Below are 25,954 nucleotides of genomic sequence, written 5' to 3' on the forward strand. Positions count from 1 at the left end.
TGGGCGTTGCAACTTGAGCCACGCCTTAAACAAAACTCAGGGAGCAATGTCTACTACAGATGCACTTGATGAAGCCTTGCTCCCTCATCTCAGGCTGGAACCAACCGAAGAGGTGATGGCACAATATAAAGAAAGAAGACTTCAAGAGGTGAACAGAGCTAGACAAGCAAAGGAAAAGGTAGAGACAGTAGATACTAGAATCCTAGAAACTGCAGTGATCACATCTCTCTACAGCCATTCAGCAGACCCACTGTCAATCAAACCACCATTGAAACAGACAATAAGAAAAGACCTGGTATTCTTAAGAGGAATTCAGAAAGATATGCTCCTCCACTTCCTGAAGAACCAGACCCTAATTCAGGTATTGTAGAACCAATAAACTTCACTGATATCATAATAATATGCAACTAACAGAAGCTAAGTCATTAGTAATAAAGAAACTCCACAGCAATTTGGAGGTTTGGGAAAGGCAGTTGGAAGAATTGACCAACAAAAAGAAAGAGCAAGGTAATTAAGATGCACATAATGTCTGCTTAGTGATTTTTTGCTATTATAATACAGATGAGCTGCATAAAAGTGAAATTGAGAAACGAGACAATGAGATAACAGGCCTAAAATCAAACTTGTCTGAAGAAATGAAACAAAGAACTCAAGCAGAGACAAACAATAAAGAATTGTCAGAAAAACTTGTGAGTTTTTATGTGAAGATGAACTCAAAATTCAATTGCATTACTCTAATAGAATTTCACTGAAATGAAATTAGCTGAACAGACACATAATGTAAGTCTATGTAGCTATTACTGTTACACTCTATGCTGTTGGTAATCATAGGCTGAACAACTGAGTGTCAATTTGATGCATTATGAAGCTCTCTATCAACAAACTGAAGGGCAAAGAAGTGAACTGGTAAATATTCAAGTCCAAGCTATTGTTTTAAGATACTATTGCATATACTTTAGGAAGAGGAGAATGGAGAATTAATGAGAAAGGTAGCAATGATAGAAGATATGAAAAGAAGACTCAACGATCAGGTCACTGACTTGCAGGGTCAAGTAGCTATACTGGAACGAAGATCAGCTATATGTACTATACTGTAACAGTACTATCATTTACTAATGCAATGTGGAGACAGTTTGCATACACATGCACTAATAGTGGAGATTATTTTGTTTTGACGTTATCAACTTTAATTAAATTAAAAACAAATCAGAGACAAGTTAGAGCAAACATTGGTTTATAAATATAGTCCTAAGACAATACAAACAGCATAGACATAGCAATTATCAGCACCACTCACCACCTGACCTCAGCTTCAAAGGCTCGCGTCACTGACAAGCCTAAATCAGGCTTATCCACAAATTGAGTTGAGCCTTTATTAGGAGCTGAATCAACCTCAAATAGCACAACCCCATTTGTTCCTTTCTTAAGTACAGAAGCAGGTACATACAGGGTCTTTTGAGGTCCCTTCACTGGCCAGTAGCGACCAAGGTTAAAATCATTAACAATTGCAACACCTTTTGTCCATTGGTCAGTCAGAAGATATGTATCATTAAGAGTAGAGCCATCAATAGTGAATGATGCTTTATAAAATACTGCTGAAGTAGGAGGGGTAGTGCTACCAACCTGGGTAAATTGCAACTCATTTGTATTATTAAGTGGCAATGAGGTAGTCGTCCAATGAAGTACTTCAACTCCATTCAAATAGACGCCATTTAAGATTCCCTTCTTGTCAGCAATGTAAGAGCCATAATTCACACGTCCCATGTTCTCTACCAAAATAGCAAGAGATCCTTTGCTGGAGGTTGCATTGAAAGACACACTCATATTCTTTGTAAGTCCTGCAGAACGAAGGAGAGTCCCGACTAGTTGCCTATTCCAGTATATGGTTGCCCTATCGTGTAGCTCATCAATTGTTAGTGTGACTTGATCAGAGGATGAGAGGGTTATGTCATCAACTGGAGTGTAGAGTATGAAACCAAAGTCCTGTTCCATGTCTTCAAAGGTTAGCGGTCGGTCGGCCGTTGTCTGTTTAGTACCTAGCACTTTGAGACTCTCAAATAAATCAGCATACTCATCATAATAAATGTGTCCAGACTTATCCCCATACACAGATACATCAGATTCTATAGGCGGAATTGAAGGAACTGGATGATATTTTTTAATGACCGAGCGTAACAGGCCGAACTTGTCTGTCATTTCTCCTCTCTCGTTTAGAGGAGCATCATAATCATAGGATGTTGGTTGAGGTTGGTATGACTGTCCACCACAATTGGCCCCGTTCCAAAATCCAAAATTGGTACCCCCTTCAAACATGTACATGTTCACGGAAGCATTGAGGGCAAGAATCTTATCAAGAGAAGAAGCAATTTGATCTCCATTTCTCGTCTGATGAGCCTGGCCCCAGTGATCAAGCCAGCCTGTATAAAACTCTGAATTAACCAATGGACCTTTTGGCTCATACTTGCGTTGGAAGGCAAAATATCCTTCCGGATTATCAGTAGCTCCAAAATCAACAGTTGCATAAAGAGATGGTATAGTACCACACTTTAGGTATCCATCCCCAGCACCATCAGTTGTGAATAGGACCACGTTAGGTCCTAGATACTGACGGAAAGTTGACTCTAAGTGATTCATGTATTTCTGATCACAAGTATAGAAACTGCCGTATTCATTTTCAACCTGCACAGTGATGATGGGACCTCCGTTTTCATACAAGAGAGGTTTAACGAGTGGAAGGAGTTTACCCATCCATGCATCAACGAGTGAAAGGTAACTTGGATCGGAGCTACGTAGAGTTGGGGGCGGTTGGTTCCTGAGAGTCCAACTGGGGAATCCCCCCATCTCCCACTCTCCACAGATGTAAGGGCCAGCACGTAGTATGACCAATAGACCAACATCTTGTGCTGTTTTGAGAAATCCAACTAGATCGTGGTCTCCTTCAAAGTTATAAACTCCTGGAAATGGCTCGTGAAAGTTCCATGGAACATAGGTCTGGACAGCATTGAGGCCAGCATAGTACATCTTTGAGAGTCTGTCTCTCCAATAATAAGAGGGAACACGGCTGTAATGCATGCTACCTGATATGTACCTACGAGTTAACGCTTTCATAATTTGTTAGTTTTATAAATACTGGTCTATACCTGAATGGCTGTCCATCTTTTGAGAATGAATTGCTGTCATAGTCGATGGTGAATGATCTAGAGTCTACACCAATGAAGAGTGAAGCTCCTGAACAAAGGAAAAGTAGCAAAAACACTTTGCAATGCAGCCTGGAAAACAGCACAGCAGCGGCCATTTTGCAACTCATTAGCTTGCTTAACGAATAGGAACATCCCCTTAAACCCTTCTGGACTTTCACGCGAATCCTTTATCATATAGAAGTCATGGCAGATCAAGGGTCAGAAGGGCAAACGGAGGCAGGAGCAGGGTAGGATAAAATGACGGTATTACAATCATTCTATACTGTTGTACTAGAGTACATGGGGAACAATGGTCATTGTATTGTAATGTAGGCAATAAGCATGAGGTTGTAAAATTAAGTTTTTATAAATTTAATCATACTTCCATAATTATTTTATTTAAGATGTACTAATGTTATATAACGATCATCAATAATATTACTGTTAATATGTCCATGCTATTGAAATTAACGTTTACTTCATTAAAATGCACTAATTATTAATTATTTTAATCACTATTGTCATCAATCTATCCTCAAATCTATCAGAACACAAATTTTGCGTGCATAAAAATTATCTTCAAAGTTGCTATACTTCATCCATGATCTGCTCAGTGTCATTAGAATATTAAAACCTTGAGCTAATGAGAATCCTAACACTCCTAGCTCCATAGTTATTATACAAGTGTCCTTTGAAGTTCTTTGAGTGTGATATAGCCTGAGGATTGATGATATGAACACCACTAAATTAGTTAAACCACTATAAGAATGTAGGCTAGCTGTAATTGGTTTTCTTTATTTAAAAGCTGTTCATTTAAAATTTTGGTAATTGTGTAATTTATGTATTCATAATTTTATTATTTTTTTAGTGAAGTGATGTCTAAAAAAGCATTGAAGAAACAAGCCAAGCAGGCAAAGAAAGATGAACGAAAGGCCAACGTTGCCTCTAAACTTGTACGTTAAAATAAAGTGAAGCTATAATCTAATCACGGCTCATTTTTAGGAAGCAGAAGCTGCAGCACGAGATGCACAAGTAAAGAACGAAAGTGTTTTTGTGTTAAGCAATTTCTTTGTGTGTTGTCATGGTCATGCATGCGCTATTGTTTCTACGTGCCTCAAGGGTGTGTGTGTTTAATAATTGCCAGCATACGGTCCATTGTATAATGGTGTGTCATACATATACATACTTGTGAGTAAGTGTGTGTGTATGGACTGTTCAAGATATTGGATACGTCTGTATTGTCCCTAGTTATTTATACATGAATCAGTTTGTGTGCCTAACACCAATTAGCTGATGATTAAGTTGCAATAGATGGTATGGGCTGGTATACTTTGTCCTGGCAACGATGCCCTTTGTTTATCTTTTATTAATATTTTTTTATTTTTAGGACGTGTCTAAAGATTGCTATGGTAATTTGCCAATGGCTCAGTCCCAGGAAAAAACAGGTATTATTGCGAGGAAAATTTATACATTATTATTTGATTTGTTGGCTAATTTTAAAGTCTTTGTTTAGCTTAAATTGTTGTACAATCTGCACACCCTAGTCCCCATACTGTTATGGTTGCTTTTATAATTTGCTATACACTTCAGCACTTTTTTATTAGTAGTATCACAAATCATATTATCTTGGCTTTGAAGGAAATGAACCATTAAGGCTTACTTTGAACATCTTAAATGAATGCAAATAATTAAAAATGAATTTGCTAGTTCCTATAGTTCTGTCAATCTGTAAATACCCAAGCAAATATACTGTTTATCCCATAATCACTTTCGTTAGTAAAACTTATACAATTAATCCCTAAGTACTGTAAATACTTTTTTGGCTCTTTTATTTCAGATAGAGTTTGGTCTCACATAAAGTACCTTGATTCCAGCAAAGTTGGACAGTCCGTCCTAGTACGTGGACGCCTTCATGCTAGCAGAGCTACCGGTAATATGAGAGGAAAATATAGAAAGCTATAAATCACACACAAAGAATGTGTAGTGATAAATGTATATGCTATATCTCTCATCCTCTTTCAGGTAACATGTGTTTCCTTGTCCTCCGAAGTCAGCAGTACACAGTACAGGCAGTTACTGCTGTTGGTCCAACTACTAGCAAACAGATGGTCAGATATGCATCAAAGCAAGTCCACACCTACCATATATACCCACTTCATATCAAATTCATTGTTTATCATTAATAATAATGATAGTGTTTATAAGGAATCTATAGTTGATCTGGAGGGAACCGTGTCTGCAGCTCCTGAAAAGATAACAGGCTGTTCGCAGCAGGATGTTGAGTTAGTGGTTAATAAGGTATGTTAGTAATTTCATGCTATGCATACATTGAGTCATGATTATTACGCATTGTTTCATAACCGGAGACAATTCTATGTCTTCGAGTTCTCCGTTTTATTTTAATTATTAGAGCTTACCCGAGCCTTTTATGGCATCATAGTGCAGCCCCTTTGCACCCTGTTAAGGTTTGAGAATATGACTTATGTCACATGTTTCCATTGTGATTTACCACATTGTGTCTTTAAGCGTAAATAGTAGGGAATAGATTTCTATAGTAGCACTAATGAGAGGTTGTTTTTGTCCTATTATGATAGTAAGGAAGGTAGAGAGGAAGAGAATAGACTAATTGAAGGTGTTGCACAAAGTCTTTATTGTGTCTGCTTTCAATTACCAGTCTGTCATGTGATCTGTGATTTTTGTAGCTATTTTGCGTCAGTCGCTCTGAGCCGCAGCTGCCATTTCAACTTGAAGATGCCATGAGGCCAGAGGGAGCAGAAGAGGTAAGTACACTCATTCTCTCATTCAGAGAAAGCCATAATAGTCTATTGTCATTCACATGTACATGTTAGCAAGCATGACTTTATAGTGACGGGGTTGCTGCATACATTAAATATTTATCACTTTCGTTTTTCCTGTTCTTATAATTGCATAACGGTCTCACGTTTCATCTGCTCTTAACTAATGGCAATGTTTATAAATAATAATAATTTGTATATATTACCTGTTCCTCCTCCAGGATGGGCCACAGGTACGTGTCAATCAGGACACTCGTTTGGATAATAGAATCATTGATTTGAGGGTGAGTACATTTACGTGAGCCATTAAAGTTTTCTTGTTCTGCAGACTGTGACTAATCAGGCCATTTTCCGTGTTGAGGCAGCAATTTGTCGCCTTTTTAGGAATTATCTAACGACGCAAGGATTTGTGGAAATACACACGCCAAAAATAATATCAGGTTATTCATTGCACATGTACATGTAATTGTGGTAGTAGTTGGAACCAGTCTCATGCAATTATACTTTAAGAGAGCACTTACAATTCTATGATAGAAGTAATATAGTGTATACCATTGTTATAACTTACAAGGAATAAGTTCTTTGCAGAATATCTCTTTTGTAATCATAAACCCTTTGCATGTGTGATTTGGATTATGTAATAGATGACAAGATAGCGACAGGTAAAATAATATTATCAAGCCATTGAGGTCACTGATGTACAACCAGTCAAATGTTACAGACTATTCTATCTCTAGATGGTATTGTTAGCTTGATTATTAGAGTCTAATTTATATATCAAAGGTTGAAGTGAAATAACTTAGTAGAATTTGACCTTTCTCATAATTTTTTCTTCTTTTTAAATGCAAAAGAATTTGAATTCACCATTACCTAGCTCTCACATGCTGTTGTATTGGGTGCTTGCTAGTTGCTACAACCAACCTGGCCCTTAAGTTTGAGAACTAGCCTACAAAAGTATTAAGTAATTGACTTAATTTGTGGGTGACCATTACTAAAGTTTATTGCCTTTGATGTGAGCAATTAAAAGATTGGGCAAGACAAAGAAGAGCCAGTGGGTTCAAGATTGTTTGGTAGAAGAGAGTCATATTACACACTAGGAATACATTTAAAGACATATATGCAGCTATAAAGCTAGTTCCTCAATTCTTTGTGATAGATTTCATGTCTAGTTGCATGCTGTCAATTATGTATTTGATGTCCTTTTATATTGTGGCTATTGACTTATATAGCTGTCAATAGCTTTAGATAAGAGAGCATAATTACGTGTTAAATGTTCTTTCAAAATATAAATAATAATTAATTCTCTGAAGTTTATGCAAAGTAGCAGCATGATTTTATTATTTTTTTTGGTAGTGGAAAAAAAGGACAATAAGAGTATGATGAAAGATAGGTAGATAGATGGATAGGTATGCAATAAGGTCTACATGCAATAATAATAATTGTTATAAATTCGATGTAGTTACTGGGAACGTGACAAATGGCATATTCCCAGTAGTGTTTCTTAGCATTGGAGGTAACTGTGAAGCTGGTTCTGATGTTTGCTTGGCTCTAATCCACAGGGAGAGCGTCATATTTGCATCTTTCAGTAATCTCCTAAGACTGTTTATTTCTGCTTTTAGCACTTCGATCTCTTGCTTGAGCTTGTGATTCTCTTGAATGGCATCCTTAGCCTTTAAGAGCTCTTCATCAACCTTTTGTTTCTTTGTCTCTCTGGATCGCTTTGCTGCAATGTTGTTCTTACGTCGTCTCTCCCAGTACTTATCGTCTTTTTTCTCGTTTGGGATTGGGTTTCTTGGCCTCTTCCTCTTTGGCCTGTCGTCCTCGTAGTCCTCTGTATCAGTGTGATCACTGATTGCCGATGATCTATTGCTATCTACAGCTGAGATCATGGCATGACTATTCAGGAACGATGCATCTTCTGGACTGCTGGAGCTACCTGTAGTACCGAGAGACTTGTCATTTTGCAAACCTGCCATTGCAGCAAGCGAAGATGATGAGCTAGCCCCTCCGGCCATATTGCTCCACTGATGCTGGAATGATGCTAAAAATGAAGAGGGGGATGGTGAGGGAGTAGGAGATGGTAATAATAAAGCCGAGTATGCATGTGTGCCAATACTAGGGTGACCACTGCTTCTGCATGGGAAAAAATTTGGCGGCTTAAAAACCATTTCGGTATTGCTAGTGGTAGAATAGCAACATGCAGGAGCTAGTCCCTGGAAGCTTGAGACCTGAGAGGCGTTACTATACATGTGTGGGATTGAGCTGCAGAAAAAGCTGTCTATTTATACCCAGGACCACTAGCAACTTAGGGGGAGGGGCATTGCTTATAAATGCTTGCAAAATGTTGCATAAATTATGTGTCTTACCAAACAGTCCAAGGTCTTCCTGTCCATTTAGAAATAGTCCATTGGAGCCCACACATAGGTTCTTGCTTGAACTGTCATCCATGTAGAGGTTCTGGTCTGTATAAGGCTGAAGTAAGAGTGCCAGCTTTGCTGCTCGGAGAGAAAACAGTAGATCTAGTAGAGCCCGCTTGCAAAGAGGTCAGAGAATTGGGCACTGGAGGAGTCTCGGTGTTGTGATGGCGACTCGTATTGCATGAATGATATATATAGTGTTTTCCCATCACTATGCTTCGAGAGCTGTAGAGAGAAAACGACTTGTGTTTTACGTCACGGGCTCTGTCTGGCTTAGCTGATGACGAGGCGGAGGTGTTTTACGGGCATTTAAGTCAGTATACTTTTTAAATTACTGAGTAAAAACGCGGAGATTTCTAGTAGTTTACTGACGTGACGTCATTCACGCGGCTCTAGCCTTAACCTCGTGTTCTGGTGTGTGCTGTACTCTGTAATGCAGTTCACTGTACACAAATGGAAGCCACATGATCATTATGCATTTGTTTTTCCTTAATACATGCACTCTACACATACACTCTACACATACACAGCTGCAAGTGAAGGTGGAGCTAATGTATTTGAAGTCTCATACTTTAAAGGTGAGGAATTTAGTATCCTGCACAATTAAGCCTTGCATAAATAATTTCCGAACATGCATTCATGATCGAAATCAAGAAATGAAACCATTATTATTTTTTCTGCAGGACAAGCCTATCTTGCCCAGAGTCCTCAGCTCTACAAGCAAATGGCAATTGCTGCAGATTTTGATAAAGTTTTCACCATAGGTGCAGGTATGTACGTATTGAACAGTGCATCATAAAGTTAAGTATAGCTACGATTGCATCAATACCATTATTCCATTGATTATTGTCTAAGAAATAGTTACTTATTACTGATTGCTTTGTTTTGTGGTTGTCGCGCCTTTTAATTGATTTTTGTTTTAACTTTATTTTGAAATGCATACTTCTGTAAATTTAATGAATTATAGACGTTTTGGCTTCAGTTGGTTGTGTTCATGTGTATGTGGTGATGACTGTTGCAGTGGGTTATGTAACAATTAGTGGCATAACATGTGGCGGGCTGAGGGACTTTATTTTGTTTCATTTGTTTATTCCTATAAATGGAATTATGAATGCTATCTTTGGAAAGTTACCGTAGTAATACTTTATCCTATAATAACAAAGATCTGTAGCGTAACCTTCCTTAATGGATACTCTCTATATAGCGTACACCTCCATTTAACAGACAGCACCTAGTGTACCAATTGCATTCCTTACTGTATAAAATAGCCTCCACATAAAGGACACCTCTGTATGACAGAGACACTTTCTTGTACTGAAGCGTCCATTATTATACTGTAGTAGCATGATTGGAACTATTATGCAATTTGTTGATGGTTTAAAACAGCAGATCAAGTGTTGCCTCAGTGTGTGTGCATACTTGTGGTGCTAATTACGAGTAGAGTATTCCTTGGCTTTTGCTGTGTGTGGTATATTTAGCAAACATTTGATCAATAAGGGCATTTTTGTGTCCAAACATGTTTGAAAAGAAGACTTCCACCTTAAAACACTTGAGAAGTGATGATATTGTGTGACATTCATGTTCACTAGCGTAATTATGATCCTGCTACTGGGGCAACATTGAGAGACGCAAGTAGATCGTAGTGAAGTTTATTATTTGTTCAATAATACATTTAAAACTTGACATAACAAACTTGGTGCTTTTCAACTAGTACTCAATACATTGGTACTGCAATTTAAAACTAATTATTATTAAGGTTCTGCCCATTCATAGCTAATGCATGACATTTATTGTGGACTTGTGGTAGACTTTTTAAAATTATAATTTTTGATCGTTTGATTAGAAGCAATACAATTATGTTTGCTTTTGCAAGAATCTGGGCAATAGAATTTTATAAATTACCACACACGGAGCTACATGTATATTCAATACATGATTCACTTTACAAACCAGACCAACTGGAATGAACAACATATGGCTATGCCCATTTTATAAATCCATTCTTTGATAATCATTTTAAAATCCTATCATAGAGAACACTCAAATTTCCTTAATTTTTTTTGTGTCTGGCATTAAAGTGGCATACTAGTCATATTGGCACCTCTCTCTCCATTAATGGACATTGGCAACCATACAATAGTAACATTGCAGTTGTCATAGTAACCAGGTTGTCATAGCCACTATGTTGTCATGGTCACTCAGTTATGTCTGTTGCCATGGTCACCTTGTCTAGTCTGTTGTTTTAATGGCATGAGTGTTTTGTGGGTTTAAATCACATTGTACCCCATAGTACACTGTGGCATAGGCTAGAAGCAAACTGTGATTATTTGGTATGGCATGCATGGTTACTTATAACTTGTAAATACTATGTACTTCATCATTGTTTCATTTTTTGGGCGTGAGCCTGAGGGCATTGCATCAAAGATAGTTAAGAGAATTTTCATAATTTTTCTGATGCATGTACATGTACTTATGTTGTGCAGAAAGTTTAAGCTAGTTCCAATCAAAATTGGATTTTTCATGAGTTGCTCCAAAATCAAGTAAAAGTCCCTGTACTATAGTACAGGCACTTTGGCCAAATTTCACCAAAATTGAAAAGTAAAAAATTCTCCATTTTTATAATTTTTTCTGATGCATATACATGTACTTATGTTGTGTAGAAAGTTTGAACTGGTTCTGATCAAATATGAATTTTTACTAATTTTTTTGCTCTAAATTTGGGAAAAGTTTCTGTACTACATACAGTACATGGTCTTGGGCCAAATTAAAAAATAAAAAATTTCATTTTAAATTTTTTGATGAATATACATGTATTTATGTTGCGTAGAAAGTTTGAGCTGGAAAATTGGAATTTTTATGAATTTTTAAAGTTGCTAAAATTGAAGACCTTAGCTCCAGGTATACCTCTACATTGTAGAGTGCCTTGGTTTTCCAGCAATTCTCAAATACATTTTATTATGCGAATTAAGTAATAGCCTACCCATTAACTAGCCCTTTAATGGTACTAGCAGTACAATAATGTCTTGAGGCTATTGACATGCTTTCATAATTGTTGCAATTATTTCTTTATTCGGCTTCTGCAAATATTTATGTTTTGTAATCCAATCTCTTAGGATGCAAAGATCGCAATGGTTTCTTTGTCTTAAAAATGCATTATTGGTACACTAGCTTCTGTTCATTCTAATATTTTAAAACAATGTAAATTCAGTATTTAATTGAGAAAATGCCCAAGCTAAATTACTGTTGCCATCAATTGATTAACTGCTCATTGCGTTGGTATAAAAATAGCTCCAACTTTTTTTAAAAATAGCTCCAACTTTCTACAAAGCATAAGGAGCATTGATATGAAAATTAAAGGAGTATTTAATGTTCTCTTTTTTAGTTTTTCGTGCTGAAGATTCAAACACTCACAGACATTTATGTGAATTTGTTGGGCTCGATCTTGAAATGGCATTTAATGAGCATTATCATGAGGTAACTTTATATCAAAAATCAACTCTCCTAAAAGTCCTTAATCAATGTCTTCTCCACTCATCTCTCAACGCTTGCATACCATCTCATTCTCTCAAAATATACAATTTATTTGCAACAATTAACACAAACAACAACATACATGTATTGTAGGTGATTCGTGTTATTGGGGATATGTTCATTGCAATATTCAAAGGCTTACAGGAAGAGTGAGTCTCATTACGATCCAATGACTGTCTGCTAATTATCCAATTTGTCTGAATCTGCCTCTAATTGAATCAAGATTGCTAATAATTCATTAATTTAAAGAACCTTTTGAGTAATCTGTGTAAAGTCTCGTAATAATAATATTTATACAAATTATACCTAATTATACGTTTTCCTTATCCCCATTAGCATGCTTTTCTCACACATTCTTAACATCTTTTCCTTGTTTGTGTGTTGTTGTTTATCATTTTATTCATTAATTACTGCTGTCATGTGACTTCTCTCTCTTGGCAGATGTCAGAACGAGATCTCTACAGTCAATCAGCAGTTTCCAGCTGAACCTTTTAAATTCTTAGAGCCAAGGTATGATTTAGCCGGTTGCGAATCCAGTGCACATGTACAATGTATGCAAATATGCTCATATTGGTAGAGCCATAGTTCATATTTGTCATTTTGTCCATAAATAAAAACGTCTCATTTAATTTGCTCCTCAAAGTTGGAGTCATTAGCAAAGAGAGAAACAGGTGCCCTGATAAATGTAGTTGGTACTCTGCTGCTTCTAATAATATTATAAGATGAAATTAGAGCGCATTAGGATGATAATCAACACTGATAATGTTTGCTTGTTTTGCGAGGGACTTTCCTGTACACAATCCTAAGTGCATGGTGAGTGGCTGATGATGGCAATTTGTTATTTCATTATTTTATTTGTACACTGTGTGTCCGTCTGGGCATTGTCATGCTATTTACAGCATAACGGGATTAGCGAATTTCTGTTTCTAATAATCAAACATATGTTGTTTCTGGTACATATTTCTTTGCATTACGGTGCACGTATTGATTATCATTTTAAATTTAATAATAATGCAAGAGCTTGCTAATTAGTCTGTTATGATCAGGCAGAGCAGTAGACAGTCTCAATAAATACATTTTTATGCATGCAACTGTATGCCTCTGCTATGATTGATATGCAATAATTGAGCAAGATTTTTAATTTGAGCTGAAAGCCTGTTTTTTCTTTGTGCTAGTCATGTTAAATTTAACAACCTTTATATGCTAAATTTTGACCTCATAATAGTACCCAATAGTAGATGACTATCACTGATTATTATTTATTGTTACATTTACCACATCTGAAGTATAATTCTAATTGCTATAGCCTTGTCCTCACATACAAGGAGGGGATTCAAATGCTGAGAGCAGCTGGTACTGATATTGGAGACGAAGATGACTTGAGGTAAATTGATGTACATGTGTGTATATAACCTTATTATGTTTGTATGCATAACACTACGTGTGGTGTCTAGCTATAATTTTGTGTTAGGTAATAGTTTATAATAGTTAGTAGTCCTTCCTTTTATATCACCCTTAGCTAATATAGCTCACAATCCATGCTTTGCCACATCAAAAGGTGCCATAGAGACACATATTTGTGTAGTATTATAATTGTTTTTGTGAGAGCATACTGTGGTCTCCAATGTGTCACTGGTTTCCTGTTAAATCACTATCTACATACTCATCTATTCATGGAGTGCATGAGATATGAGCTTTATCATAATGTCACTCTTATTTATTGTGATGTAATATTTTCCTACTAAAAGTATGTTAAATACAGTTTGACACTAGTATTGATTAATGGACAGTGTAATCATATACACTGTCCATTATCATTGCATGAATACAATCATTCAGTGTCTTTTAAGTATAATATCATCCAAATTATTAAATTATTTTAACGAGGATTCCTGCATTGATCCCATTGTTTTAAGCATAAAGCAATATTGCAATGATTTATTCTGGAATGACAAGAAAGGTACAAGTATTTTGGAGCCTTAATCTCAATAGTCCAACCCTCTCAGTCCTGCTATACAATAAATCAAGAAATGTGTACACAATCCATCCGGTCTCCATTGCATGATGCATTCAACACTTCAATTATACTTAATCCATCTCTATTGTGCTGGCATGGGCTTGGGCCAGACCACGAGACTTCGTTATCCACTGAGAAGTGACTGACTGTATTTTTAATAATCCACACCATTCAGACAACACACCCTTTTCCTCTCCCTCTCTCTCTCTTTCTCTCCCCCCCCTCTCTCTCTCTTTCTCTCCCCCCCTCTCTCTCTCTCTCTCTTTAAAGATACATAGACCTCTACTTCAATGTATTCTTAATTTCTCCTTACCTCGTGCATATGCTCCTTTTCCATTGCTTCCATGCTCTCACTGTCTGTTTTCTTTGTTAATGTAAAACGGGACGACTCTAATTTATGTCTGAATTGCAGTTTTTGTGAAGGTGATATCATAGAGAGTTAGCTAGTTTTATAGAAACTTATTCATATGGTCTACCCCAGGACTAGAATACACTTACATACAGTACATACGTTATAATGCAAGGTTTATGAACTATAGAATAAATACGTGTATAAGGAATGTACATAATAATAATAATAAGCTTAATGTATAATTAATGTTTAGATAATTAATATTTAATTAGGTACGCCTGCCTTGACAAGTAGTTATTACATTATCATTTAGACATACATGTACCAATATGAACTAATTACGGCAGATGAACATGTATTATATCTAAATATAGACATTCACAGGTTGCTGCTTGGTATTGCATTTATACAGAGAGTGCATAGTTTTTATAAATTAGCATGGGATAATGTTTTAATGAAAGACTTATAAATGTCATACCAGTGCTTATCCCCTCCGGCCATGAAATTGTACATCTACATAACTCTTGCAATGGCCAACTGTATGGTAATTCTTAGAAGGATCTGTCATTCAAGTATAATGGCATTTTATTGTTATATTATTAATATGGTACTGAGTGGTTACTTATGTCTTTTTTTTCTCCCCTTCCTCTCTTTATCTCTCAGTACTCCTAATGAGAAGCTATTGGGAAGGTTGGTCAAGGAGAAGGTGAGTTTGTCACGCAATCATTCATTCACTAACAGCATCACTTCAGCTCCATAAAGCATGTGAAATTCACACCCAATCCATGTAGACACATTTTCCATTGCCTTTATACACATTCATGTATACTTGGTAAATCCACATACACAGCATAATATAACCTAGCTGCAGCAAGTGTGTGTATATATGTGTATTTTAAATAAAGGTCAGGTGGGATAAAATAATAACAAGGCTCAGGTGTTTCACCCTTAGACTGCCAGTCACTGCATATAGCTGTACGGTAGTCAGACCATAATTGTACAACACATCCCCTTTCTCACCTCCCTCTCCCCCCATCTTCCTAACCTCCGCTAAAATTATAATGCACATAATACACTGACTGTCAGTTCATCCGAATTAACCTGGCTTCACAGGTGCTGTTTGTGAATCCATATCTGTCCTAACCCAAAAAACCGAAGTCCTAGCCACGTCACGCCCTCCCTATAGTCAGCCTTTAGTGGATGAAATGATAATGATACATTCACTGTCCTTAACTTCCCAAATACATCACCACTCCTTGTGTCCTTTGTGGGAAAGGTTTTTGCATTATTAAGACTTGGAGTGTGCTTGGGTACTTTTTGGCTCATTTGCGGATTGGTTGTGTCTCAGTTGTGGGCGTGTCTCGTGGGCGTGTGTGGGTATCAGTTTATTTCATTAAGATATTTACCTGTCTTAAACTCTTCCTCTCTCTTTTTTTTCTGCTCTTTTGTTTCTCTCCTCTTTCTCTTCATTTTCCTCCTCCTTCTCCCTCCTCTCTCTCTCAGTATGACACTGATTTCTATATTCTTGATAAGTATCCTTTGGCTGTTCGTCCATTCTACACTATGCCAGATCCTCACAGCTCCGTAAGTTCTAAAATTACCACCTGCATATTTAATAACACTGCACTTGATACTATACACAGACACACTTTAAGTAAATGTACATGTACACTCATTAATAGCAGTATATGGATTATGCTTTAAATGTATGTGTACATGCATTGGGTATTCATATTATTGTGTATTATAGTACACTTTATACATTGGTAGTATCAAGAGTACAGTGTAGCTATTGCAGGTTTTATTTGCATCGTTTCCTTGTTCTGTGTGATGTGCTTTCCTTACTAATTCTTCCTCTGAACTTTGACTAGTCTGTGTTCCTCTCACACCCTCCTCCTTCCTCCCCCGAGTTACTTTCTCTTTCCTTCTTGATTTCCACAGATTTATTCAAACTCTTATGATATTTTTATGAGAGGCGAAGAGATAATGTCTGGAGCCCAACGTATCCATGATCCGGAGTTTTTGACTGAAAGAGCAACACATCATGGAATTGGTTAGCAATTTATAGTGTCTGCTTCTTCTTTTCTTCTTTATTAACTTTGTTCTTTTTGTTTCCCACTCCCTTGTAGTGATTCCTAGCACACACTCTTACATGCATGCATGCACATCCATTGGCTTTGCTTATAATTAATGTTTTCGTCTTGTATTCAGTTTCAATCAATAATTGTTTAACGAGACAATTTGCATTCACCCTCCATTTTGCATTCATGAATGTATATATAAGTACAGTATGTATGTGTGTATATATATATATATATGTACATGCATATTTATGTAGATCTATATATACTGTGAGTAATGTGTTTTTATGCTCTGCCAGTGACTTCCTTTATGCATACTTCAATATAGTCATATTGTGAACTAGGAATGTTATTGGTGGAGTTATCAAGGAAATGCCATGTATTAGCTAATTTTTATGATTATCTTGTTTGTGTACCAAAGCTCTCTCTCTCTTTGTTATTTTGGAACTGATTAAGGAACAGATTGTATTATAGTACCAATGTGTCTAATGTTTACGCTCTTACTTTCCTTTTGTATACTCGAACTTCTCTCCTTTTCCTTTTTAATTATCACTTGACTTACCCTCTCTCTCTCTCTCTCTTTCAGATTTGCAGAAGATAAAGTCATATATTGACTCATTCAGGTTTGGTGCTCCACCTCATGCTGGAGGAGGCATAGGTATGTAGTGAACACCTTTGTATAATACACACACACACACACACACACACACACACACACACACACACACACACACACACACACACACACAAGCTACAGTTGTACCCAGTACACAGTACAGTTGTCAATTAGCACATTATCATTTTTCTAAAGAAGCAGCTGATGGTTGGGCCGGCCTAGTCATTGTATTGAATGAGTTGTTTATTAGATCTACTGCTTCATTCGCCCACTGATTCCCTAATCAATCGTCATTCTATTAATACGAGCTTTTATTAAGAAATAAAATTATTATATTAAATGAACGCACGAAAAAGGTTGTTCTATTGGAATGATTACATTTTATACTGATTCGGAATAACGCACATGTAAATGAGAGGTCATGTGTGATTATTATTATCATTGCAGAAGCCTTCCAGTTCTGATATTTTGTTGATACAAGCATGAGGCATCAAGGGGTTGAGGTTTAGCTTGTGGTGGAGCAGCGCTTTGTGTGACTACTCACTTAGACATGCTATGGGTATCATCTAAGCTGTTTCCACGAAGGAAAAGTGGAAAAGAATTTACTGTTTAAACTATCTACCTTTGACACAGCATGAAGGAAACACTATGTCATTTACCAGATGCACCTCACTATATCAACAATTAGGCACCCACCCCACGTGACAGTGGCATGTGTTAACACTTTGGTGGCAAGAAAAGGGATGATACCTTCCTTAGTATTTTGAGTGACAATATATTAAAAAGAGTTTTAGTCACAATTTCATCACTGCATGTGTGTGTGTTTATATGTCGTTGGTTTTTAGTTTTAAAGTGACTGTCAAAGAAATGCTTGGAATGAGAACTCTCCTCTAATTAATCAGTTTTTCAACTTATAATTTTAAGTACAATGACATGCTTTTGGGAAAATTGTGCAATACATGCTTGTTTATAGTGAATTCATTATGTCTATGTATGTGTGTGTCATAATGACTGTATAAAGCTGGTTGCATGGTATTATTATGGTTTCTGTCATTGGCATGACATCATTGTTTATGTTTTGGAGTGTGTCTATTTCATGAGATTGGGAAAATAAGGCTTGACATTATCATGCCTTCAGTCTTGTTTGGGTCAGTTGTCTTTGTGACTTAAGTAAAGCTAAACCTCTTTTACTTGTAATGCTTATCACGCATTCACTTTGTTAGCTAGTGCATTATTTATCATCATTGTTATTATTATCATTATTATTATTATTGTTATACTGTATGGTCATAATGATCTGCCTTTGTCTGATTCTTAAACTCATTTTGTTTCCATATTAATATTTATTATTACTTCTGCTCTGTGATTCTGTTTTGCTATTGTAAGTTGTCTATAACATGTGACTGTTGTTGTATTAGCTCAATGCTGTCGAATTCCACTTAGTATATAGTCCTGTCTTTATTTCATGTATTGTATATACTGGTACATGCAAAATGTAGAGTAGTATAATATTATGTGTTTTAATTGACATTCTTTTGTTGTGTCACCTTTTGATGCAAATGTGTCATTTTAAGGATGTACATATATATATATTTCTATGCACACACAAACACTCACTTAAGATAAAATTGAAGCGAAAATGATAATCGTATTGTCCATTATCATACTAGCTCCTTGCTTTTGTGTTCTAGCTATTCCTTCATTAGGTTAAGTCTAGATATTATGTGCTAATATTAGTTGAGTGTGTGTATACTGAATATTAAGTATTAGATTATGGATTATGTGTATTATTGTCTATTATCCATTAGTGCCTTGCTGTTAACATTCTCTAATATCTTGCTTTAGGTCTGGAGCGTGTGTGCATGCTTTTCCTTGGTCTCAACAACATACGGAAAACCTCTCTCTTCCCTAGGGATCCCAAACGTCTGACCCCTTGAGGAGGCTGAACGGGGTACGTGAATGGTACTAGACTGAGTTTAACTATTAATTTGACAATAGTCATTCAATTATAATAATAATAATTATTATTATTATTATTAGTAGTAGTAATAATAATGATTTAGATATGTTATAAGTAAAATGTGCTCTAACTTTAAATGTGGTCGCTAATTGAGCATCTTCAGTTTTCTTTTGTCTTAGCAGCCACAAAGCTTCATTCATTAACCTTATAATGGTATCAGTAAACATTTCCTTCTTTCAATGAATCTTGTGTACCCGCTCAGTGCATTTTACTGTTCCAAGAAATCGGTTAAAGGGATGGTAGGCCTCCTATGCTGTTTACCCGTTGATGCTTTGATGTAACGTTTGTTAAAGTGTATTTCCTTTTTGAGGAAGAGAAAATGAGATGGATTTAATGTTAGAAGAGTGAATGGTAACTGAACATTGTCAGAATGATGAAATTAATTTGATGCTAATTAGGAATGTGCATGTAGGAAGAGATAGAAAAGCAGATGAAGAATATTCCGTTTATGGTTATAGTGCAAGAGTATTGCCCAATATCTTATTTATTAGTTCTATTATGTCATCTCGACATTTTGACAGTGTCTCATTCACAAAATGCTACAATTTGAATGGAATTAGCCATAACGGCCATCTATGAATAACAGTGACAAGAAGTCTCGCAGTAAATAAGTGTTTACCATTAACTGAAAGAGTTGCATTTTAAGATGACGGAAACCTTGACACTGAGTACCCTAAGTATCTCAAATATGTTGTCCTTTTGTCGTCTTACAAAGAACCCATTATGCTTGTTAATGTGTGTATTTTATGATGTAACTGTCTGCTTTACGCAAGAGTGTGTAGGATTACTGTCAGTAGGAAAGAGAGTCAGTCAGTCATTCTCAACATGCTGTGGTAAACTTTTCTGCCCCATTATTGTTGAGTTCCAAGAATGACCTAACCACACTGATGGATTATAATAATAATAATAAATATAATAAATATTATCATTATTACCATTATCAACAACCTCACTATCATCTAGAGACAATATACTAAATCATCTAGCATACAATACATCATTCGTAATAATAGCATGATAGTCATTTGTTTATGTATCATTGTACACAAGCCCTTGCCTTGGGGCTACTATTATTATTATTATAGTATTGCAAATCTTATTTGGTGTTTGTGAGACAGGGAATGGTATGTGATTAGGGAAAGATGATTAGGAATTAATAAGTTGAAAGTGGTACAAAGTTCTGTCTCATTGCATTACATTAATATCATTTGTGTGTAAATAGAATCAGAACACATCTGACCATTAGCGCTATTTACAGAGAAATTTGCAACTGTAGTAATTTTGTTTGTAGAATTAACGATTATTTATTAAATAAATTGTTGACCTGTGTATCAGACAGTACATGTGAATGAGGAAAAGTGTGAGAAAAGTTTAATTGATGTGTGTGTACAAAGTCAACTATTATTGAACTAAATGTGATGTGTGTGTCTGTGTCATATAGTTTATGCATGATTGTAAATAATTGTATCAGTTTGCTTTCCATGCTTCTTCTTTGCTTGGTGTCCATTGAGCTTCTTTGCCTTGATCCAGTGGTGAGTAAACGGAGACAGGATGAGGAGAAGAGAGATGGAGAGACGAAGACGATGAAAAGTGACCGGAAGGAAACTGATTGTATAGCCCTGGGCTGGTCTGATAGCCTTGAACGGGAGATGGAGAGTCGCTGTAGCTGTTGTGTGGAGATGAGAGCAGGCTTAGCTCATCAGACTGTTGCTCCATCGAAGCAAGAATTGGGAGGATCTCATCCAGTGCCATTTCACAATCACCACCACTGCACGTGCTGCTCGAGTAATCGGGCGAAGTTGCTTCTCCTCCTGTTGACCCATCAATAAAAGGACCACTTCCAGCCAATGGAGATGAGGACTCTGGATTAGCCTCGTACTGAGATCCATGGAGTTGATGAAGAGAAGAGGAGGAGGAGTGAGGAAGCATATGTGACTGGTAGTCCATTGGTCCTGCTGTAGTGGGCACTGCTGAAGCCATTAATGGGTTGGTTGATACTGGTCCCTGAGTAGAGGTCAAAGGGTAGAAGGAGTTATAGCCTGTGCTGTAGCAACCCATGGTGGAACCGCTGGCGTACATGTCAGGGATGTGGTGGAGCTGTTGGGGTTCGTACTGGCGAAGGTAGGCCATTTCATCTCCACCTCCAGGCACATTGGCAGACTCTATGCAATGCTGTGCAAGGTATTGATAACCAGTGATGGTGCTTCTGCTTGAGTGGAGGTAGTACTGGTGCTCAGAGCCTCCTGTGTAGCCTGGGTAAGGAGGAGGAGGTGGGAGAGATGCTTGTTGGTGCTGCTGTTGTAGCACTGCCGCTGAGTAGTCTGGTGGAGCTATGCCTGAAAAGAAAAGGCCAGCATGGCCAGTGTTGGCTCCATGTGGTGTAGGTAGTACCATCCTGCTGTACATCCACTTGCTGACTTGAAGAGGCATTGGTTTGAGGACAGGGCGACTGTCAGAGTTTCCTATGTGCTTGTACATCTCCTCGGGGTCCACACAGAACCGGTAGAGGTACCTCTCACCACCCATCTTCTTGAGTATCCCTCGATCATAGTAGTAGCGGAGTGAGCGACTGAGTCTCTCGTAGGTCATGTTTGCCCTGTGTTTGATGTTCCCCCACCACATGGCAATGGCCTCGGGGTCCAGGAGACGAAACTCCAGCTCAGGTCTGTTGTCTGTCCACTCTATGAGCTCCCTGTAACGCTTCTCGGGGTCTTCCAGGAGTGCATAGAGGAACTGCCACAGTTGCATCCCTCCTTTCCTCTGTGGCATCCTTATCTTGTGCGCTTTGCTGCTGGATTTCTTCCCCATTGACTTTTTGTCTTTCTCAGCTCCTTCTTCTTCCTCTTCTTCGCCGTACAAGAGCTCATCAGCTCCAGTTTCTTCATCTTCTTCCCTCCTGAGTCCTTGCTGGATGCTTTCAGTCAGGAAAAGGCTGCTACTAGAAGATAGAGTGCTCTGCTGCTGCTGCTGCAGTGAGCCACTGCATGTTTCACTACTGCTACTGCTAGCGAGACTGGAGGAGGGAGTGCTAGTAGAAACAACCTCTGTGGATGCCATGAGTTTCATTCTCTGTATATTTGATGCCTCTTTTTCTATTAGCTCAGTCAAGATGGCTAAATATGAAAATACTCTTTTTGGGACCTTGATGTGCTCAGCTGGTGCTTTTTATACAAAAGAGTTTGGAGGTGTGGCTACTCTTATTGCAGTGCATGCATTGCAGTCCAGACCTTATGCTGGCTTCCTTCCTACTTGTCTGTAGTGGTAAGATATTTCTATAATCCCAATAATGTAATGCTATAAACTAACAATACTAATTAGAACAATTAAACAATTTAGCCTTTTATAATGGCGGTTTTAGTTTCTTAATAAAAAGCGAGTTGAGCTATTGCTGCAAAATTGAATATTGGAGCTTCATTTCTCAAAAAGCAGCAGACACTAACGATACACATGATAGACCACTATAGCTTCATAATAATGCTGGCACAATCAATCATAGCTTTTAGCACTGTTCGTTAGCTCTTTCTTTAATTTGCACCATTCACATTCTCTCTGATATCAATTTCCCCCTTATCCTCATGTCCATATTTGGGCATAGCACGTTATGGTATTATTATGGCACACTGCAAAGGCTTCCAAATGCTAATTTCATAATCTGGTAATTTGCCAAAGGCAATTTAACTTTTACTGCTTTTTACAGGTCTACTTAGATCTATAGCATAATTGATAAAGGGCATGAAATTGGGGGTGATTTTAGAGCTATTTTTGGAAAAAACATTGAATGCCTTGGGTACTTTTCAGAAATTTGGCATTTTCTTAAAATGGCCGTAACTTGAAAAATTAAAGTCGGAATCACCTCAAACCTTCTACACAGCATAAGGACATCAATATGTATCAGAAAATGTAATAAAAATTTGGGGTGATTTTGGAGCCATTTTTTGAAAAAAACCATGGGCTATAGCCTTGGGTACTTTTCAGAAATTTGGTGTTTTCTTAAAATGGCCATAACTTGAAAAATTGAAGTCTGAATCAGCTCAAACTTTCTACACAGCATAAGTACATCAATATGTATCAGAAAATGTAATAAAAATTGAGGGTGATTTTGGAGCCATATTTCAGAAAAAACCATGGGCTATAGCCTTGGGTACTTTTCAGACATTTGGCGTTTTCTTAAATTGTCCATAAATTGAAAAATTTAAGTCGGAATCAGCTCAAATTTTCTATACAGCATAAATACATCAATATGTATCAGAAAATGTAATAAAAATTTGAGATTATTTTGGAGCCATTTTTTGGAAAATACTGTGGACTGCCTTTGCTTTTTTCCGAAAATTTGCATTATGTACTTAGCTATATTTTTAGGTCTATATATTGGTGATTCTTGACTCTTTTTCATTGCTGTAATGATGATAATAAATAATTAAATAGTAATAAAAGAATGAAACTGAATAAAAATATTAGCAGTAAGTATAAATTTATAAAAATAATATAATCAGTCTAATCTACTACAAGTTTCTTTAATTTGGTATCAATTGTGCATTAATCATCTCATACGATGAATTAAGAGAGAAATCGTTATCAAAGAGAAATGAGTCGACATCACTTCGAGTGCTAGTTGAATTTGAAAAATGTGACAATGGAAAAGCAGAATGATACTCGCTAGTAAAGTTAGACCCAGGTACCACGTCACTGTTGCTGTATGTAGGAATACTGCTACTGGATACTGGGACAGTGCTCAGTGTAAACTGTGCTTCTAAGTTGAAATAGTCGCTCTCTTTCGTGGGATAGTGAGAGAGCGTCGAAGTTGGAGGACTACAATAGCTAGGACATGGTGGACACTGTTGCTGATATGTAGGAGCAGGATTAGCAGTTGAATTTGGGAGTTGTGACATGTGAATGCCCGAACTGTTAGAGCTGATGCTAGTTGAATGCTGAGAGTATGGAAAAAATGACTCTTGAGGCTCTGCAGCATGACAACAACTTACATCAGGAAAAATGGAAGCCATGGCTTGCTGGTTGCTCTTTGTTAAGCATTTCCCCATTATATCATGGTCACTTGATTCAATACCATATGAAGAAGACACTAAGTGATCAATAGGTGGTGAGTAAGAGGGTGAAGTAAGAGCCATACTTGGAGAAGAGGCTAGAGTAGGAGAGAATGATGAAGCCCCTTGTTCTGTTAGACCAATGGGCTGAGAGAGGGTTGGAGGTGTTGAATATGAGAATCTAGTTGAAGTTGACTGTGATGTAGGGGAAAACTCTGGAGATGAATAATTTCTTTTGTGCCTTCCATAAGCTACAATGCTAGGAGAAAATGAAGATGCTGCTGGTGAGAAATCAGACATATAGTTCTGCTGGAGTTTGCAGGCTCCTGGTATGTCTAAGCTGATTGGTGAATATTCGGGTGAGGAATAGCTTTGATGGTGTCTCAGTAAAGGGTTTATCTCTTCCATTAATCTGCTACAGCTGGCAACAGGCTCTTTCGGTTGCTGTTGGCTTTCAAGTAACATAACCTTGACAGAGTGAGGCAGTGGCTTTAGCTGTGGCCTGTTCTCAGAGTTACCTAAAGCATTGTACATGAGCTCTGGATCAACACAGAATCTATAAACATATCTCTCCCCAGCCATCTTGCGTATGATGCACTTGTCATAGTAGTATCTAAGGGAGCGACTCAGCTTATCGTAGCTCATGTTTGTCTTATTTTTGTGATAACCCCACCACATTGCTATTGCCTCCGGTTCCAAAAGACGGAATTCGAAACTTTCCTTGTTTGACGTCCACTCGATTAGATCAGAGTAATCGCCCGGCTGGAGGAGCATGCCATAAAGGAACTGCCAGAGGTGCATGCCTCCTTTCCTGATAGGTAGCTGCACGTTTGCTGGGATGTCATTCCTTTTAATGGTCCTTCTTCTCTTTGGGTGAGCTCTGCTATGTCTGGCTGGTGGTGTGGTATCTTCGATGGAGGTTTTGTGCAAAACTGTCTCTGAATCTGAAGATGCAGACGAGAAGGGACTATCTGGGGCTGGAGGAGTAGCTGTACTAGTACCGCTAGGAAGTGGTGTTGACCCGGGAATGATTGGTGCAGTATTGCTGCTCAACAGGTGAGCAGGCAATGGCTGTAACTGCATTAAAGATGAGCCAGAGCTTGGAGTTGCTCCAAGTGTTAAGGGTGAAGAGCAAATCCCTTGCTCTTCAGCCCAGACGAAGCTGTTGAGAATCTTGTCTAGCTCTTGGTCAGTCCCTAAATAAACGGGGAGGTCGTCAGCAATGGACGGGTTGGCCGTAGATGCTGATGGACTTATTTCCATTGTTCTAAGTGAGTGCTTTTCTCTATGGTGGTCAACTAGCAAATAGCCTTGTAATCTTTCAAGACGTCTAGTTGCATTCAGTCACTTTCGACTGCTTATATACGGAACTGAGGTGACTGTAGCCTCTTCCTGCCATCATCACGCACACACATCCTCTTCAAAACACTACATCCGGTAGAAGGACCTCCAATTCAATTACAGAAAATACATCATCAACTTTCAAGGTTTTGTAATCATTTTTTATTAAAAGTGTCGCACAAATACAATAATAGTTGCACACGTTATTATTATATTATTGAATGGCGGCAAGATAGTCCTTCACTACAGCTGGTTCTAGGAGACTAAAACCGTCAGAGCTGGCAACTCCTATCTCTATGTTTTCTTCAGTCATTTGTCCATCAAAGCTCTCCTGTTGAAAGTAGAAAAAACAAATAAATATCTTGCACTAATAAAAATCATGATTATGATAAATAATGATGACAAAAGTTTTATGCTTCATCTCACATAGGTAGTTCAAAACGAAAAGTTAAAAACACTGCAGGAGAGATAGCAGCTACACTTACATTACAGATAATCCTTTTAACTTATCATTAATCATATGTAAATGAGTATAATATGAAAGATCAGGGGAGCAACAGAAA

At 37.4% G+C, this 25,954-nt stretch overlaps 5 protein-coding genes across 5 annotated transcripts in view; 2 read left to right on the top strand and 3 right to left on the bottom strand.

Annotated features, from left to right (window-relative positions):
• Window positions 1-1,206, top strand: LOC109580679 (uncharacterized). Its single transcript, XM_019994119.1, has 7 exons — window positions 1-178; window positions 235-361; window positions 415-507; window positions 562-689; window positions 742-780; window positions 832-906; window positions 960-1,206. Exons 1-7 carry the CDS (start codon window positions 47-49, stop codon window positions 1,095-1,097), a joined length of 732 nt encoding a protein of 243 aa, XP_019849678.1. The 5' UTR covers window positions 1-46; the 3' UTR covers window positions 1,098-1,206.
• On the bottom strand, window positions 1,167-3,312 carry LOC100634556 (beta-galactosidase-like). The gene is made up of 2 exons (XM_011404262.2): window positions 3,141-3,312; window positions 1,167-3,088 (listed from the first exon to the last, which is right to left on the bottom strand). Exons 1-2 carry the CDS (start codon window positions 3,305-3,307, stop codon window positions 1,294-1,296), a joined length of 1,962 nt encoding a protein of 653 aa, XP_011402564.2. The 5' UTR covers window positions 3,308-3,312; the 3' UTR covers window positions 1,167-1,293.
• Window positions 3,306-19,085, top strand: LOC100634679 (aspartate--tRNA ligase, cytoplasmic-like). The gene is made up of 21 exons (XM_003384874.3): window positions 3,306-3,427; window positions 4,048-4,132; window positions 4,182-4,211; window positions 4,567-4,624; window positions 5,017-5,109; window positions 5,202-5,304; window positions 5,375-5,477; window positions 5,882-5,959; window positions 6,196-6,258; window positions 6,303-6,414; window positions 8,922-8,969; window positions 9,075-9,161; window positions 11,774-11,865; window positions 12,016-12,071; window positions 12,364-12,432; window positions 13,229-13,306; window positions 14,955-14,997; window positions 15,795-15,875; window positions 16,233-16,344; window positions 16,959-17,030; window positions 18,834-19,085. The coding sequence occupies exons 1-21, from the start codon at window positions 3,384-3,386 to the stop codon at window positions 18,923-18,925; spliced, it is 1,599 nt and encodes a 532-aa protein (XP_003384922.2). The 5' UTR covers window positions 3,306-3,383; the 3' UTR covers window positions 18,926-19,085.
• LOC100641290 (cell death specification protein 2-like) lies at window positions 7,234-8,748 on the bottom strand. The gene is made up of 2 exons (XM_003384841.3): window positions 8,341-8,748; window positions 7,234-8,015 (listed from the first exon to the last, which is right to left on the bottom strand). The coding sequence occupies exons 1-2, from the start codon at window positions 8,420-8,422 to the stop codon at window positions 7,417-7,419; spliced, it is 681 nt and encodes a 226-aa protein (XP_003384889.1). The 5' UTR covers window positions 8,423-8,748; the 3' UTR covers window positions 7,234-7,416.
• A 6,445-nt stretch (window positions 19,086-25,530) lies between the features above and the next one.
• The window catches only part of LOC100635054 (proteasome subunit alpha type-2-like), a 14,521-nt gene continuing 14,097 nt past the window's right edge, over window positions 25,531-25,954 (bottom strand). The window contains exon 9 of the mRNA XM_003384877.3: window positions 25,531-25,722. Within this exon, the coding sequence (XP_003384925.1) occupies window positions 25,606-25,722 (117 nt within the window). The 3' untranslated portion in view covers window positions 25,531-25,605. The remainder of the gene's footprint in view (window positions 25,723-25,954) is intronic.

Source organism: Amphimedon queenslandica, unplaced genomic scaffold (assembly GCF_000090795.2).
Source record: "Amphimedon queenslandica unplaced genomic scaffold, v1.1 AMPQUscaffold_13482, whole genome shotgun sequence".
Classification (NCBI taxonomy): Eukaryota; Metazoa; Porifera; class Demospongiae; order Haplosclerida; family Niphatidae; genus Amphimedon; species Amphimedon queenslandica.

Bases quoted from the DNA above. Each gene is read 5' to 3' on its own strand.
- LOC109580679 (XM_019994119.1), top strand. From the start codon at position 47: ATGTCTACTACAGATGCACTTGATGAAGCCTTGCTCCCTCATCTCAGG. The intron at 362-414 runs GTATTGTAGAAC...TGCAACTAACAG, and splicing joins AGAACCAGACCCTAATTCAG to AAGCTAAGTCATTAGTAATA. The intron at 781-831 runs GTAAGTCTATGT...TGGTAATCATAG, and splicing joins TAGCTGAACAGACACATAAT to GCTGAACAACTGAGTGTCAA.
- LOC100634556 (XM_011404262.2), bottom strand. From the start codon at position 3,307: ATGAGTTGCAAAATGGCCGCTGCTGTGCTGTTTTCCAGGCTGCATTGC. The intron at 3,089-3,140 runs GTATAGACCAGT...GTTAACTCGTAG, and splicing joins AAAGATGGACAGCCATTCAG to GTACATATCAGGTAGCATGC.
- LOC100634679 (XM_003384874.3), top strand. From the start codon at position 3,384: ATGGCAGATCAAGGGTCAGAAGGGCAAACGGAGGCAGGAGCAGG. The intron at 5,960-6,195 runs GTAAGTACACTC...TTCCTCCTCCAG, and splicing joins GGCCAGAGGGAGCAGAAGAG to GATGGGCCACAGGTACGTGT. The intron at 6,415-8,921 runs GTTATTCATTGC...ACACATACACAG, and splicing joins CACGCCAAAAATAATATCAG to CTGCAAGTGAAGGTGGAGCT.
- LOC100641290 (XM_003384841.3), bottom strand. From the start codon at position 8,422: ATGGATGACAGTTCAAGCAAGAACCTATGTGTGGGCTCCAATGGACTA. The intron at 8,016-8,340 runs GTAAGACACATA...CTTCATTTTTAG, and splicing joins GGAAGACCTTGGACTGTTTG to CATCATTCCAGCATCAGTGG.